This window comes from Buceros rhinoceros, unplaced genomic scaffold (genome assembly GCF_000710305.1).
Source record: "Buceros rhinoceros silvestris isolate BGI_N320 unplaced genomic scaffold, ASM71030v1 scaffold11945, whole genome shotgun sequence".
Lineage (NCBI taxonomy): Eukaryota > Metazoa > Chordata > Aves > Bucerotiformes > Bucerotidae > Buceros > Buceros rhinoceros.
The window spans coordinates 2,963-19,406 of NW_010413499.1; the positions used below are offsets into that span (position 1 = coordinate 2,963).

General features: G+C 48.7%; 1 protein-coding gene across 1 annotated transcript in view; it reads right to left on the reverse strand.

The window, feature by feature from the left end:
* Window positions 1-141: 141 nt before the first annotated feature.
* The window catches only part of MTSS1 (metastasis suppressor 1), a gene marked incomplete at its 5' end in the record, with an annotated part of 105,378 nt that continues 89,075 nt past the window's right edge, over window positions 142-16,444 (reverse strand). Inside the window, 7 exons of the mRNA XM_010136775.1 lie at window positions 142-1,160; window positions 2,441-2,603; window positions 2,946-3,110; window positions 5,153-5,347; window positions 12,854-13,064; window positions 15,037-15,134; window positions 16,050-16,157. Of these exons, the coding sequence (XP_010135077.1) occupies window positions 463-1,160; window positions 2,441-2,603; window positions 2,946-3,110; window positions 5,153-5,347; window positions 12,854-13,064; window positions 15,037-15,134; window positions 16,050-16,157 (1,638 nt within the window). The remainder of the gene's footprint in view (window positions 1,161-2,440; window positions 2,604-2,945; window positions 3,111-5,152; window positions 5,348-12,853; window positions 13,065-15,036; window positions 15,135-16,049; window positions 16,158-16,444) is intronic.

Consider the following 16,444-nt stretch of genomic DNA (forward strand, 5'->3'; position numbering starts at 1 on the left):
CTGAAACGAGGATCTGTTCCTTACCGCTTGACTTAAACTCTAACCGTGGCCTCGTTTTGTTTTGCACTCTACAAAAGCTTGCAAAAAAAGCCAGATTTTCATTAAATCCCTTTGCTGAAGTCAACTACTCGACAGTTTTTTTTTTTCTCCTATGATTTAAAACTTTACAAAGAGAGTTATAAAAAAGGTCAATGGGATTTGGCACCTTCAGAAAAAATTAAAAGTGTAACTTAGATCAAAAAATGCAGAAACAAAATAATTGATATTTACAAATTAAAACAGCAGTGGAGATTATGTCTCACTACGCTCTTTCACCTTGTTTTCTCTTTCAGAGTACTTCCAGACTGTCTGTTACCGAGTATCCACAAAAAATTCATTGATTACCGACCGGAAGGGACAGAGACAAATCCGCTTCCTCACCGTCCCCTCTCGGCAGCCAGTACTCTGGCAGTTCCTCCGCTCCTACGAAATACGAGGCGCTGAGCGATCGTTCGTGGTCGTCTTCTTCAGTTTGACCCCGCGCCGAATGGCGTTCAGCATGTCTTCCCCTTGCGGGACGTCTCCAGGACTCAGCTCCCCGGGATCGAGCTCCGGCTGGCCCGCGGGCGCCAGGCTGACGCCGCCATCCCGGTCGCTTTCTTCCCCCTCGCTCTCGGGAACCGCCTGCCTCTGCTCGTCGGCAGCGCTCAGTTTCTGGCTTGACGGCGGAGGGTTGACAGACGCCTGTCCGCTCCATGAGGACGAGGGCATGCTGGTGACACCTTGCCCACCATCTCCTGCTGCCGGAGACTCGGGACTTTGCTCGGGACATTCTTCTGTCCCCACGAGGCTGCCGGGCAGCCCCCCCGGGGTATCTGGGACAGTTGGTGTCTTGACAGGAATCACCGGTGTCTTGATTGGAATTGGACCTCCGCCTATGGTGCCACGTCTGACTGACGGCTTGGTGGAAGGCGTCCGTCTGATGGTGGCGACGCCAGGGGTGACTATGACCGGTCCCAGCGTGGTCGGCAGACCTGCGGTGGAAGCAGGACGCTTGGTTTGAAACATTCTGCGATAGGACTGGCTAATGTCGCTGTTTCGTGGAATGGTGGAAGATTTGTCAAACTCTTGTTGTTCTGCCTCCTGGTCCCCACTCACAGAGAAATAATCATAATCTGAAACTGATGCCAAAAGACAGAGTTAGGAACAAGCTGGAGGAGGCAGCAGAGTCACGTCAGGAAGCCTAAAGCACTCATACCACCAAAAAAGTACACGTAGGCAAAAAAGCCTGGGGGTGAAGAGCAACGAAGAGAGGTTTCACCTCTGGGAGGAAGGAAGCCTACGACATCGTGACCAAGATCCTCGGCCCGCGTGGCTGAAGGCAGGCGCTACGGCAGACAGACCCTACACACACCTGCAGGGTGCCCACATCTCCTGTGAAAGGCGACGAGAACCGTACGCGCCCAGTACCGTCTCTGGAAAGAACTAATTCAGTGACGAAGACTCAGCGCCTGCCACCAACATTTAAGGTACCAACATCCTACAAGCCATATGCTACAGCGCGTCGGTACAAACACTCCCAACAGCCAGCGACTGAAAAGCGTACTTAGACTACGCAGCGGTAGGGGGGCTCAGGGCACTGTGCACCCATGATTTCCACAGCAAGTTTGCTTATTTTGCAAACAAAGTAAATCCCAGCTGCCAGCTCTGAAATCTCAACCTCAGCTTTAGTCACTGCATTGGGTTCCTTCCTTTCCGCTAAGTGCTGAGCTCTGCTGCCTCTCGTGATTGCACAGCACAGCCGTCGATCCTCAGCCGAGCCAGCGAGGCAGCTGCTGACGCGCAGACACCGACCTCAGCCCCTCTCCGCTTGCTGCTGGTTCTGAACCAGAGCACAAAGCCCAGCACCCTACTGCAGCCTCCCAGGGACGCCCAGGTCAGGGTCTCCAAAGGATTCTATTCCCAATTACAACATTTCTGCTCAGGTAGAAAATAAAAGGTCAGAAAGGGAAGCCAAGAGCAGATTCAGAGCGCTGACGGAGCAAGAAAGCAAAGCTCTGGAGTGCGTATTTGCTACGATGACAGCTCAGAAAGGAAAAGAACCCCACTGCCACAGGGAGCGTACGATGCCATACCACTGGCATTCCACTTCACCCATGAAATAAAATTCCAGCATCTTCTTTAAAACGAGAGCACCTTTGAGACAAAACCCTTCCTAGCAACGCACCAGAAAATTGTTCCGCCCGCTATGCAGCAGTCCGGCTTTCTGTTTGGTTAATAAATCCAGGCTGCATTCCAAGCGGGAAGAAACTTCCCAAGAGCAACACCGACCCCTTTCTCCCCCGCTGCCTACACACCAGTGAGCGACAGCTGCTGGCATACAGCGCCTTGGCACCGCGGGGTGAGTGTGTGCCGGGCAGCCTGGGAACGCTCTGAGAAACAGCATCTCCTGCACGGGTACCTTGAGAGGGGATTGTGTCCTCCGAGCAGCACGGAGTTGTTGTCTGGGTGCTGTAGCCGCTGGAGCACTGCAAGGAGTCCCGACTGCTCCTCTGGATGTCCAGCTGCAGCCCTCTCGTCAGAGCGAGTGCCAGCTCCTCACAGGCCTCCATCTCCTCACCCTGCTGGTTACACGCACGGGAGACTCGTTATGGCTAGAAGGGTTAGTCAATCTTCGCCGACTTCCAGCTGTCCCTCCTCCCCAGCAGAGTTTGGCACCATCGCAGCCCAACAGGGCTGCACCCAGCCATTTACTAGGGCTTACAAACGGGGGCACCTTTGGACGCCGTTGCTCTACAAATGCCAACACCCGACAGCATGTTCTCTCACACCCACGCGATTTCCACTGACCACGCCATCCCTGCCAACATAAGGCGCACGGAAAGGAGTCGGCAGGAGCCAGCGCATCCGTTTCCTTTGCACCACACAGCCAGCTGCAAATACAAGCTTGGAAATACGAGCCTCACCCTCGTGGCAGCCGACACCGTCATGCTCCGAGGTCTCTGGGCCTCCTCCGGGGCCGCAGCTGGCCCGCTCTGAGCTCCTCCATTGAGATCCGGCTCGCGCTTTTCTTTGCGGCGTTGCAACGTGTTCACCGTGGGCTGATCGTATGGGCCTGGCTTGGCCCAGTCCTAAGGAAACGCAGCGGTTAGCGACAGCCTTCTCCAGTAACTGTGCTTTAATTACACGTAAAACTAGGCAAAAGGACAATTTTAATGCAACAGATTACGTCTCAAACTGGATATGCCTTTCTGAATAAGGCCAGAAAGACATGAATTTTGAGGATATTAAAAATTTTCACTTATAAAACCTATCTCCTTTAGGAAAGGGAATCTAAGTTTCCTATTCTACCTAAGTGTCCTTACACGAAGATATTTAACATATTAATACCGTAGTTTTCTCTACGTGAAATTCCATTGTGTTAAAGGCTATATTTTCAGAAATTCAAATGGAGAATCACTGGAACACTGCAGAAAACAGACAAAACTGTCCCACCAGCAATGAAACTGTTCTAGGCGTTCACACGTCCTAGTCTTACATGCCGTTTACACATCTTCGGTTCTGAAAAATGCGGCTTGAACGGATTTTTTGATAGACGTTACAGGAGCAAGTTCCTCTGTGTCATCCTGCAGTTCACTTACTAGCTGAGATCTAGTTCATAGTAGTGATCTGTACCAAGGACAGACTAACTTCACTCCGAGCTACTGGTGCCCGATTAGACACAGAAACTCCCCAGGCCACGAGGGCTGTGGTCACTCAGGGCTCTATTAAGCACAGTCCTGAGGGTGTCCGGAAAGGACACGCCGCACACAGAGAGCAGGACTGATCAGGGACCTGTGCTGGGACGCAGAACCACTGCTCAGCAGGGGCAAGCTCGCTCCTAAGAGAGTTTTCCTTCGACAAGACAAGGGGTGCCTTAAAAGTAAAAGCAGGAGGAACAATTTGTGTGACAACGGGCCACCCGCCCCACTGCTGGCCGCAGCTGGGCAGCCCCGCACAGCCTGCGGGTCAGTGATGGGTTGAGACCACCACCACCGTTGGGTTTTACTGCTGGCTGCCTCAGCCCAGGCTGCGAGAAGCCCCTTGCGCAGACAGGTCCTTCGGTTTGATTGCCACGTGTGAACTCTGCTTCTCCCTAACAGCTGGGGCTTTGCTGGAAGGGCTTCGCTCTGAAATACACCGGCAGAGTGCTTCGAGCATAGGCACAATTAATGACCCTAAAGCCCCAGGAGCACTGTGGCCACCCCGTGTGTACGTCTCAACAGTCTCCAGCTTCTGGAGAGAGGGATTAGGGAGATCTGTACCGAGGTCTCTCAGCTGACACGTAAAAGAAAGACCCTGTGCACAGGCAGTGTGGTGTAACCACCCACAGGCATCTAGGGACCTGTGTGGCCACTGTCAGCTGCACATCGGCCTTGGGAAGGTGCAGGACAACAGAGAGGAGAGCTTCTCCCCTTGCTCTGGGCCGGTGAACCAGGGGAATCATCTGGCAGGGACGAGTCAAGCCTCCGGCAGAGCAGAGACATTTGATGCCAAGGAAGATCCCTGCAGATGCCTGCAGATCCAGCTGGAAGAAGTTACTGCACTCTGACTTTTCTGGTGGCCTCACCCCAAAGAGCAAAGCAAGCTGGGGAGCACTTTCAGCCTGCGACTGTAGAGCCCGGACAGCTTCAGTCGCCAGGTTCACCGGGTGATGAGCGCTTCTTAAACCGCTCCAGCTCCATCTACAAGAGCGCGCCTGCCTGTGGCCACGGCGGGGGCCAAGCAGAGCAGCCCCGGTAAGAGCATCACGTTGTTCAACGTCTCACGAAGCCAACTGGATGCGAGCCTGCGCTTCCCCGCTCCTGTGAGCACTTTAAAAGCCTTAAACAAGCTCTCCTCTTGCTGAATAGAGCCCGGAGTGCTTTCCCCAGTGTTCCAGATCAAACTACTCCTTCCTACCTGGACGCTGTCAGCTTAGCGTATTTTAGGCAGTGCCAGAACAGACAAGATCTTTCAGAAACACCCACTCCCGGATTTCAGCTCTCCGATTATCACCATGCATCACCATTCAGAGGGACATTAAACAACCAAATCAACGAGTAATTACATGGATCGAAAGGTAGCAACAACCGCCACGTGCACGCTGTTGGTATGAGGAGGTGAGGACTGCCACAACAAAAGGAACACAAACCTTCCAGCTAGGGATCTTAGATGATGGAAACATGCCTGGCCCAATGGTGTAATAATGAACGTAGTCTGGAAGGAGGGCTGAGGGAGCCCGAGTCCACGCGCGGGAGACAGGCGGGAAATGAGGGAAAGGACCTGCACCAACTGAAGCTACGGATGGGTCACTTGATAAACTACAGTGATAAAACCCATTAGACAACTGGAAACGAAACAAATAAACAAACAAAACAGAGAAATTAATATAAACAGAATGAATATGAAAATACACTGTGACTCTGATGTTCTAGGGAAAAAAATTCTGTATCTTAAAACGAAAGAAAGAAAAAGCTTTGCTGCAAACAAACAACAGAAAATTGATACAACGCTTGGTTCAGGAGTGAGATAGCTTGAAAATTGTTACTGGTATAACAAATTTCAGACATCGGTCTAGCAGTCACTGTCCCCAGGCTGAGCAGCTTCACCTTCTGTCCATGAAAGCAGCACACTGTGAAAAAGCCTTTGCAATTTAGGTTCCCTGCGGACTGCGGACACAGAAACAAAGCCTTTCCAGTACTGGAGGCATGTGCATCGGTGGCGCTTGCTCTGCGTAGCTGGACAGAGAGGGAAGGCACGCAGCCTTGGAACAGGACGTGTGCTGGCTGCGCCGTGATACGGAGGAGGAGAAAACAGAAACCAACAGCAAGGATTTACCAGATGAGAATGGAGACCGGTATCGCTTCCTCCCCCCGCTCAGAGGGTGTCCCCTGCACTTTACCCCAACCAGGCGTGTTTTGGTTGCAGTTCTGTTTTGGTCCCAAACAACCCCCCGCTCTCAGGGTAATGCTGCCTGGTGGGAGAGGGGGGAAAGCCACAGCAGCACAACCTGGGCAACCAGCTGGTTTGGGCAGCGTCCCACCATCAGTTTGAGTAGGAAAGGTGGACGATGAGCTTTTCTCAGAACGTGACTTCCGTCACATGCCTAATTTGTAGCCTGCCCCTAGCAGCTAGTTTAAAGATGAGTGTTGCTGTGGTTTATCCAAACAGGTCCACGTCTACGGGAGGGTGCACCAGTTCCTATTCTCATCGTCCAGGGAGGAATCCTGGCTGCATCCCATGCACTTCTTTATTTTTGTCCAAGTGTTGCTGGGTTTGGATAACGAGCCAGTAGGTTTGTACGTCTTTAAGATGAAGTTTTCACCTTATCTGTGGAGGCCCAAGCCCCCATGGTGGAGCCTGAGCTGACTGAGGTGGGGGAACTGCACTCGCTCACTGACTGGCAGGTTTCAGAGGCTTCTGAAGAGGCAGAGCTGGACGAATTCTGCAGCATAAAACAGCACCGCAATGCAGGGGAGGGGTACACAAGCCACCAGAAAAGAATAATAAAAACACAAACAAACAAAAAGGACAAAAAAAGCACATACACAAAGACACACACAGGAGAGAGGGAAGGATGAGAGAAGCAAAGGGTTAGAGCTTTAAAAATCAATTAGAAACTGCATAAAACCATGACTAATGTTCAGAAAATTGGTGAGAATCAAAACAAGCCACTTGCTTAGTGCGAGAACTTGCCACACTGCTTGAGAATGAGGGAGTCGAGGCAGCGATCTCAACTCCTCATTGCAACTGCAGCGTCTCAGTTCTGTTAGCTGCCTCAGAGCAAGAAGCTGAGGGAGCCGAGGGTCCCTACGGTCCAAACATGCAAGATACTGAGACAACCGATTTCTACTGAAAAATAGATTATCAGTACTTCAGAGACACACAGTTTAGATTTAAAACACGGAGCAGCAAACACCACAAGTTCTCAGATATTCTGATCTGCACAAGGGCTTGCGAAAAGCTCCTCTGAGTTCAAATACAACGGAACAGAGAAAGAATGATACTTACCAGCCGCGGGGATTCCACGTGCGCTACCTGTCGGCGCGTGCCTCGGCGGGTAGTGCGCACGCACCGAGCGCGCTCTGACTCAAACTGCTCTGCCCAGCGGCCAGCGTGAAGGCACGTGCTCTGCTGAGCGCCCCAGTGGTGGCACGGGCTTTCTCTTAACAGCAGAAAGTACGAGGGGCTTGGACGGGGAGCGAAGGGGAGTGCAGGACGCACAGCGTCCATCAAACACCTCAAACATTTTGCTCCTAGCAGGGGACTTCTCTTCCAGTTTTCAGTGCACGCCTTTATGTACCTTTGCCATGTAAGACCTCTGCAACAGCATTTATTTCACCTACAGGCAAGCCCAACCACAGGGACCTTTCTACCAGCTACAGTGCTCTTATGCAAAGAAAATGTTTGGGAAGCCCTGTGATAATACAGTAGTGTAGCGTTTTAGCCAGGGGGAAAAAAAAAAAAAAAAGAAAGAGAGAAAAATGTAATTTTCAGAAAATGTTTTGTGAAACCTCATGCAAATGGCCTGAAGGACCTCCTGGCTCTGTGTACGCTGCGCACAGCAGGACAGACAGCGAAGGGTCCGAGTTACAAACACGGTATCTAATGTCACCTTGTCTTCTGCAGATGCCCCAGTGATGATGCATGAAAATTTGGAGCTTACATCTTATAGGCTATTCCTGTTCACAAGCCAGAAGCCTCAGATTACGTCGAGTAATGGTAGGGATGGGTCGTAAGTGAGCTTTATGAGTGACAAAGCTGCATGTAGCAAACAGATGGAAAAAGGCCAAAAATACCGATTCTGAAGATGCAAAGAATTGTTCAATTTACGCGGTGTATGGGGAAAAAGACTGGAAGAAGTGGACTTATTTTTGCAATACAGTGACTCCAAGGTAAAAAAAAGATGAAAGAAAGGACTCTGCCACTAACTCAGCACGGCCGTTTTCAGCAGGCAAAGCTAGACAAAGGGTGAAGCAAGATGCCGTGGGGAAAACACCTCTGTAGGTGAAGGAAAAGCAAGAGGTGGTGGTGGGGAAACAGGGTCTCATCTTGGGAAACCTGCATGGCCCAGGGAAGAGAGTGCCTGGTCCTGCCAAAAAAGGATGACAGCAGTGAGAAAACAACGCAGAGGGAGGCAGGAGGAGGAGAAGTGTAAAAGAGAATGCGAGTGGCAGCGGGTCAGGGGCTGCCTGGATCACGCTGCAGAAACAGTCTGGAACAGCTGGAGCCGGGAGCGGGAAGCAGTGACCACCCTTCACTCCTCAGCAGGAGTACACGAGGGGCTGAAAACACACACTGCACAGTCACCGCTCGGGCAAAAACTCTCCCAGCTTTTGAGTGCTCGTGCTAGATGCACACCAAGCGGCACACGCGCTCCTTGGAGTGCCCGCACAGGCAAACAGCTGGCAGAGCAACTCCTGCGCCGCATCTCGTGGAGGGAGGAGTTTGACTATTGGACTTTTGGAACTTATTTTAGTTGAACTCTTTTTAAAACGATTGTTTAGTTCCAATCATGTTTAAAATTAGGTCTTTCATTTTACCTTTTTTAACGCTGGCAGCTTTTTTTCTCCCCCCCCCCAGCGGCAATAATGCGGTTCTGCTCTCCTCTCAAACCATCTCTCTGACAAAAAGCTTCAAGTTAACGGTATCAGCAGAGAGCTGAACCTGCGCTCTGCACAGCAACAACGGCTCCTCAAGCGTTCGCTCTACGACTGCAGCTTGGCACCTGGTCTCTCGGACATTGTGCCATGGCTTGTTCTGGGATGGGACAGTGTCCCACTGCTTGCTGTGGTTTGTATGAATCCCAGCAAGGATATTAAAAGAAAAGTGCTGTACTCTGGGCTACTGGACTGTAGGATTGTGTTTCCATCTGTTGTCCTACTAACCCAGAAAGGAACCACACTTATCCTGGCTGACTCGCACCCGCTGTTTGCTCTGCTTTCCATTCAAATCGAGTACTGCTTTCTCCAGCCCTCCCCTTCCTCAGCTACGGATGGAGCTTCCTGGACAAGGGTTTCCCAGCAGACCAAAACCTAAGGAAGAGGCTGGTCCAGCATCCTTCTACAGTCAGCGGAAGATTACCAGTTACCTTGCAAAAAGCTTTGCATAGTGAATCAAGGTCACCCCCTCAATTTGTTTCACTTCCAGGAACGTGGCTCTACCGACCCCTCTCTTCTAGACAGGGAAAACTTGTGAAACTTGAAGAAAATTCAGGAGGAACAAATACCTGGTGATAATTTACAGATACATTTAAATTTTTTTAGTTTTTTTTAAGTCTGATTTGGGAGCATTTCTTAATTTACATGGAAAACTGAATAGTTGTAACAATATATTTCCCCTATTCTAACTTCAAGCCATTTCGAGCAATGGCATCTCCTCAGAGCTGACCCCGTCCAGCTTGCTGATCTGTACGTGCTGAAGCAAGGTCACAATCAGTTTCCCTCTACTTCACTGTTTAGGGAAAGTGATTTCCAGAATATTCTAACAACAAAGACTTAGTCCTCTGCTGTCGGACAGCAACCAACAGGTTTTCTCTTCTCTTCTTCATCTGCTTCTTTCTCTCCCCTTGATTTCATCCCTCTGAAGTCACAAGCAGCCTCTAAAATCCTGTAAAATGCTGTGTAATTGCTTCCCCTGTGCGTGTTCACTCCCAGCCCAGTGGATCCCCCTAAATCGAACAGAACTGTACTACTGCCGCATCACTTCATCGCAAATACTCCCAGACCCGCCTGTCTACTACACAGGGCAGCGTGTGGGTTTAGCAGCACCAGCCACGATCCACGTTCATCCAAGAGCTCCTCCGTGCTCCCAGCAGCAGGTCTGCCAGGACGGCTTTACGTGGTACCAGTACGTGCCACGGGCCACCAGCGCTGCCCTCGCATCTGGCACTTAGAGGAACTGCTCCACTCCAGAAAAAGAGACCTGCCACGCTTTTCCAGCTGTTCAGCTGTACCCAAACGTGCTTGCTTAATTAAGGTGAAAGCATTTTACAGGGACCTTTCGGCACGGCAAGGTAACAGCTATCTGTTACACCCCCGTGATGTCAGCAGCAGCGCTGCAGAAAAGAGATCGTGCTAAACCAGCGTAAGGGCAGAGTCTGGGTTTGTGGTTGCTCTTTTTCCTACCTCCTATGCAGTGCAGTAACTGTAAAGACTTACTACTCAGCAACTACAGGGTGAAAGCAGTCACTCTTTTCCCTGTCATCTCTCCTCTGCATCTTGTTTAATCTCTACTTGTTCCATGCTGGAGATTTCTCCCCCACCTCCCTGCCCCCGATCTCAGATTTTGAATGAATTCAGTTTAGTCTTTGGTGACACTTGCCTGTCGAAAATGTTGGTAAGAGCATAAAAGCGTCACGTAGCTCATATATTCTCATTCCCCTAACGTGGGGATTTTGTGTAGCCCCCTTCTACTTTTTACAAATCCATTATTAAAAGAAAACGGGCTTTGTTGCTACATGCCACAGCATGTAGCTAGCAAACATCAGCAAGGTGTCCACCTGCGCAAGATACGTAGCTTTTAACTTCCTTTGCTGACTCCAGAGCTTGCTTTTCTGCTTTCTGTGTCACTACTAGAAACAATGACATCAGCGTCTTAGAAACAGCAGCCGGTATCGCTGCTCCTCCCCACCCACCACCGAGCCTCGGCAGCACAGCACCACAAGAAGGTTTGTCAGTTGGTTAGAGACACACAACACAAAATGACGCTGTAAATTGAACAGCTTCTCGGAAAGCTCACGACCACAGTTATCTCTCAGCACAACACACACAATTACTCAGTGCTGAACGTACAAAGCAAGACACTTAAGCGAAGATGAAGCGGCCAGGCAGTGATCTGTTACCTTTTCCTCTGCGTAAAGGTACACAGAACCGGGGACACACAGAGCACATCCTACTTGTTATACCGACACGCTACACTTGTCGAGTCAGTGCCACTCTGCTGCAGCCTTTACAGCTCAGGAGGAGCTCCAGGGGTGCTTGGACGGGTGTGCGATTTTATGGACAGTTTCTAAAACGAAGTGAAAGCCTAAGAACTTAGCTGGTGTAGGCTGGCAGGACTCCCATCAACTTTCAGGATGTTCTGCCAGCTTGATACCGGCTGAAGTTCTCTCCCCTGCTTAACAGGGGCACTTGCAAAGAGGTGCTGGGTTCTTTTCCATGCTAAGGGCAATTGCAAAGCTACATCCTCATCGGCAAACACAGCACCATCATGCAGCTGAGCGCCCTTTTACGCAGGTGCAGCGGACACCAAGAGGATGCTAGCACGTGTAACTGATGTAGAACCTTAAAAGTCAACTTCCTTACCTTGTTCCTATTCCTGTTTACTTTATTATTACTTATTTACTTTTTTGCATTTCACTTAGGTTAGCCATAGCCAATCTAAACAAAACATTCATTTTATCAGTGTGCACAAAGGTCTTCAGGATGTCATCTACAGACTGGGGGACAGTGCAGAAGATGCATTCATTTGAAAAGAAAGCGTTTCTATTAAAACGAAAGAGGTAAATATATTAAAAACTGTTGAGCTTCCCTTGCAAACATGCTCCAAGCCCAAATGAACCAGTGTTGTTTCGGACGATACCCTGAAAATTTCACTTCTTGCTCAACGTTCTGCAAAATGGAAGGGGCTGGGTGCTGTCAAAGGTGGTCTAGGAGTAGCTTAAGTGAGCAGGTGACACTTGGCAACCACTAATACTGAAATTGTTGGCTGCTTGCCGACTGTAAGGATTAAACCCACCTACCCCCCAGCACATGAGAAGGAGTACAACTACATTTATCGAACTAAAGGACAATCTTCTCCAGTGACCTCAGTGGTATCAGTGGTAACAACAGGATATTAGGTGCGCTTCAGTTTGTAACTAAGATTTATGACGGGATTTATAATGTGAGATGGCAGTTCAGCCTTGTTTAAAAAATACTGCAGTTGCTGCGTGATTTGTTAAAAAACCTGCCCGACACAGAAGAGAGGCACGTGCTGTGGAGGCATGCAAAGCTCTGCCTGCCGGTGGCCAGCGAGTTTTTAGAGGAATGATGCCATGAACAAACAGAGCAGCAACTTCCTTCTGCAGACCAAAAAATGCCCTGGAAAAGCTCTGCTTCTCTTTATAGTGAAATCCTCTTGGTTTGACTGGGTTCGGGACATGGTCATACATGGCTACAGAAACACTCACGTCTTAGGAGTTCCACAAAGAATTCAAACTACCTCTCGTTTTCACGCAGAGACCTTATTTCTGCAAGGTGCTCAGCTGGGAGTCCAGAAGAGATCCCACCCACAGACAGGGACGTCATAAAACGGGAAAACCCAATTTCACAGGACACTGCTGCTGGCACTGTGGGTATCCCAGGCCCTTGGCGGGGGAGGAATCCCTGTGATGCCAAAGCCACCAGGATCAATATTAAGGCCCTCAGGAGGCTGTTCTGGCACCGGTGTTTGCCCAGGAAACAGTAGAGCCACCAGATATTAACAGCGTGCAGTCTGTGCAGGACTGTTAACTGGTAACCTCAGTGGGTAAAGTGAGTATTGCTCCCTCTTGTAAGGTGGGACTTCTCGCTCCTTCTTGTCTGTGTGTATCTTAAAGTTCGGCATCCAGGCTCCCTCCAGGGCCAGAGTGAAAACCAAATCCCCTGAGAGCGCCTCATCCCTTTCTTCAGCCCTAACTGCAAAAGCAGCGTAAATCACTCCAGCTAGAGGCCCAACTTTAAACGGATGAAGAACAGCATGACAAACCTTACCCTTAGTGTTTAACTTGACTCCAAGGTACCCCAAAACCACACCAGATCTTTTGCGAAAGGTGAGCCAAGTTACAGAGTCCGGCTCACGCTCAGATTGTTGTTCTCATGCTTGCACGTACCTGGTTAGGCGCTTCTGGTGGCATGGGGGATGGCGATTTGGACTGGAAAGCATCCTGGGACATGAATCCAGAATCATGGGAGGACACACTGGACAGCCTCATGGGTGCCTGCTGAGGCAGATTGGAGCTGCGATAGCGATAGTGTGAACTAGGTGAGTGCGAGTGCGAGCCACTGGACCGGGAATCACTACTGTTAACGCTGTTCAGACTGCTGTGAGAGACAGAAGGGACAAAGGAAAGGGGAGAGGAACAGACACAAGGGCGGGGTGGGGAGAGACCCATATACAGTACAATTAACATTCCACATGTCTCTAGCAACAGGCAGCATAAACCGGAAAAGAAAAAAAGTTGACAAATTAGAATTTAAATATATATATATGTACATATATATCAGTAAAGAACCGTAAGCAGCTGCAGTATCCCTGGCGACCAGAGAGAAAATGGCATTTTACCTTGAATTTCACTCAAATGATCAAATTCTGTAACCACTTTAGAGTTCAAAGTCAGGGTAGAGATGAAGGGATGGCTACATGCCCCCAGTGCACAGCACTTCCACAAAAACTGAGGGCTCCCTCCTACTCCTGACTTACACCTTGCTGCTCTCACACCACAGTGCAAACTCTCACTGAGATCTCTAGCAGGGAACCAAAGGCATCCGAGTGCATCCGGAAATCTGCCTCTAGGAATGCTGTTGCAGTCAGCTAACAGGCAAACGCGTGAGACTTTTGAAAGCATCGCCAAACGCCCATGCTTCATCAGAGTACCTGGGACAAGCTCTGCTCACGTGAAGGCTTTCTACCAGAAAAAAAAAAAAGCATGTGATGGCAAGTCAAGCCTCCGGGTACGTAGCTTTAGTGAGAAAGACGATCGGAGAATTACAACCCCAAATTAATATCCATAAAAAAAAAAAAATCTTATTTTTCCAAGAGATTGATCTGTAATCTCCAGTATCCTGAACGGCAGCGACATGCCAGCTGCAATGTGGGAGCCTTTGAAGTTTCCAGCTGGGGTGGCTGAGCAGGACCAGCAGGATGCATCCATCTGAAGGCAGCTTCCCACCTTCCTTGGCAGGAGCCCACTGTCTAGCTGAAGGGATGGCTCCAAAGGGGAGCGAGGACTGCACCCCCTGCGCACAAATTCCATTTAACGTACGGGATGCACAAGCTGGCTTGGAGCAGGGGAAGAGGACCTCTGCCTTGCACCACCCACGCACAGCTTGCCGTACAAGTTTTACCGTACCAAAAGATGAGGTTGATTAGGAGCAGATGATGGATTTCTTGGGTTTTTTGCCATTTTCTTTTACAGCTTCAGGATATTGCATCTTTAAGCCTGTGCTCATTGCTCTCAATAGGCATGTTTTCACATATATATAAAAGTACTGAAGATTTTTTTATATATATCTCCATGCAGAGACAAGTAAGTACATAAAAGTCATGTTCACTTGCTCTGACATGCTCCAGGAAACTTTGCTCATACAGGGAATCTGTAGTACATTATCCATAAAGCAAACCAAAAGGTAATCATTCGAGAGCAGCTAGAGAGGTGCTGAGCAGAATACACAACAGGATATCTTCCTTTTCAGTGAAAGGAAAGAGGAAATGTAGACACCAGGGTATGGGGGCAACATGCTAATAAACTGTTTCATGAGAGAAAACAGTTCTTATGGAGAAAGCATAGACAGAACCCAGTGTTTCAATGTATTTCAGGACAGCATTAGACAGCATTAAACAGTCAAAAGAACCTGCATCGAAAAAGCATTTCCATCTACCAGACTGATAGGGCATTGCCAAGGATGTTTTTCCTTTTCAAACACTTTAACTTACTGATTAGTAACAGCTACTTAGAACAATCTAAAAAGTCATCACGCGAAAAGCAGAAAAGGAAATTATGAATGAACAATCTCAGAGCTTAGATCAGTACGGTCTGCTCTTTGATCTGAAACCGATTCAAGAGAACTGAATCAAAAGCACCTTCAAGTTGCCTGAGTTCAAAAGTTGTTCAGTCATGCCCATCCTTTTTAATATTCCCAGTCACACACTTAAACAGATAAAGAACACGAGGGATTGGTTTCATTAGAAGTTGTTCTCTAAGATTTAGGTAGGCATACAAATCCACGCGACAGGCTGAGCTTGCCTCCCTTTGCCCCCCCACAGGTTAAGTTTAGATATTACCAGTCCACTTACCTGCAAACACTAGATTTTCTGGACATGGTGGTACTGGGAGAGGATGGAGGAGTCTGATAAGACCAGCTGTAATCAGAACCTTTCAAATCTAAAATTACCTGATGAAAGATAATCAATAGCATCAAGGACATGGAAAATTATTTTTCCCTCTTAAGAGAAGGCATCTGCTTTTCATATAACATTTGTCACCACCACAACCTTCTGGTGCCAACTGATCGAGCCTCAGTTCTCTTCCAGAATTACACTGTGTATATCACACAGGAAAATCAGCGTCGTCTTGGCTTTCCATGATCCTACTTCAACACTAGGGCCACTATCACAGAAATTCAGATTTGAACGGAAAGATCTTTAACGAGTAAAGTGGAGATTTATTTTACACATGCTGTAAGCTGCTTTGTTTTGGCTCTGTTTTGTTTTCTACAACAGCCTTCAAGTTTAAAAACCTTATGTTCTCAAAAACTGACTGAAGATCCGATATTCAACCACAGCAGAGCTTCCCTCCTTTACACTTCTAGGTCAAAGATAAGGTGATTAAGGTGCGGCAAGAAAAGTGAGTTCACCCAGCAGGGTTGAATAGAAAGGTCCTATTTGGGTTCATTTAACAATGCACATTTTCCCGTACATTTTAAGGACAGCGTGGAAAAATGCTCAGTGCTAGAGTCCATGGAGCTATCTAACGGCAGCAACCTTGTGACCACATGAAGGCAAGGATGCTCAAATGTAGGGGGAGATGACACTCCTTCCTCCCATACTACCAGCAGAAATTGGGCATCTTCATATACTTCCAAGTGTTAGTGCTGCCACTTCACGCACTTGGTCTCACCAAACACTTCAGGAGCACTCCAGCTGGCATTTCAAAACCAATTTTTAGAAATTGCGTATATTAGAAATTACCTCCCTGCAGTGAAGCAGCTACAAAACACAGCATTAAGCCACTAAAGGCTAGTAGTCAGTACTCCTCGTAACACAAAAGGGAAATTAGTACAAGCTAGTAGCAGGTAATAAGAGCTAACCTGTTCACTTGAAGATGGCAATTTGTGTGGGTCCATGGTGAGACTTTTCAGGTCATCTGATATGGTTTGTAAATGGGTTATTTCTCCCAGCATTGACATTTCCTCTTCCTGGAAAGACAAGAGAGCAAGGCTTATCACAGCCTTGGTCTTAAAAATCAGACCCCTAACACAATACAACGCGTGACCTTATTCTTCTTAGCGATGACTATGGGAACGCCCAGCAGAGCCGCTTTTTCTTTGCCCATTCAACAATCGCTTCTTAGGAAAGAGGGTTGAAAATATTAGTGTTATAACTCCTTTAATATCGCTGCAAATTCTGAGGCCCAGATATCTTTTCTCTCACCAGTGAGGTAAGTCTCAGCCTTCTTTTTGTGACATCTTCAGAAGAAAGAGTG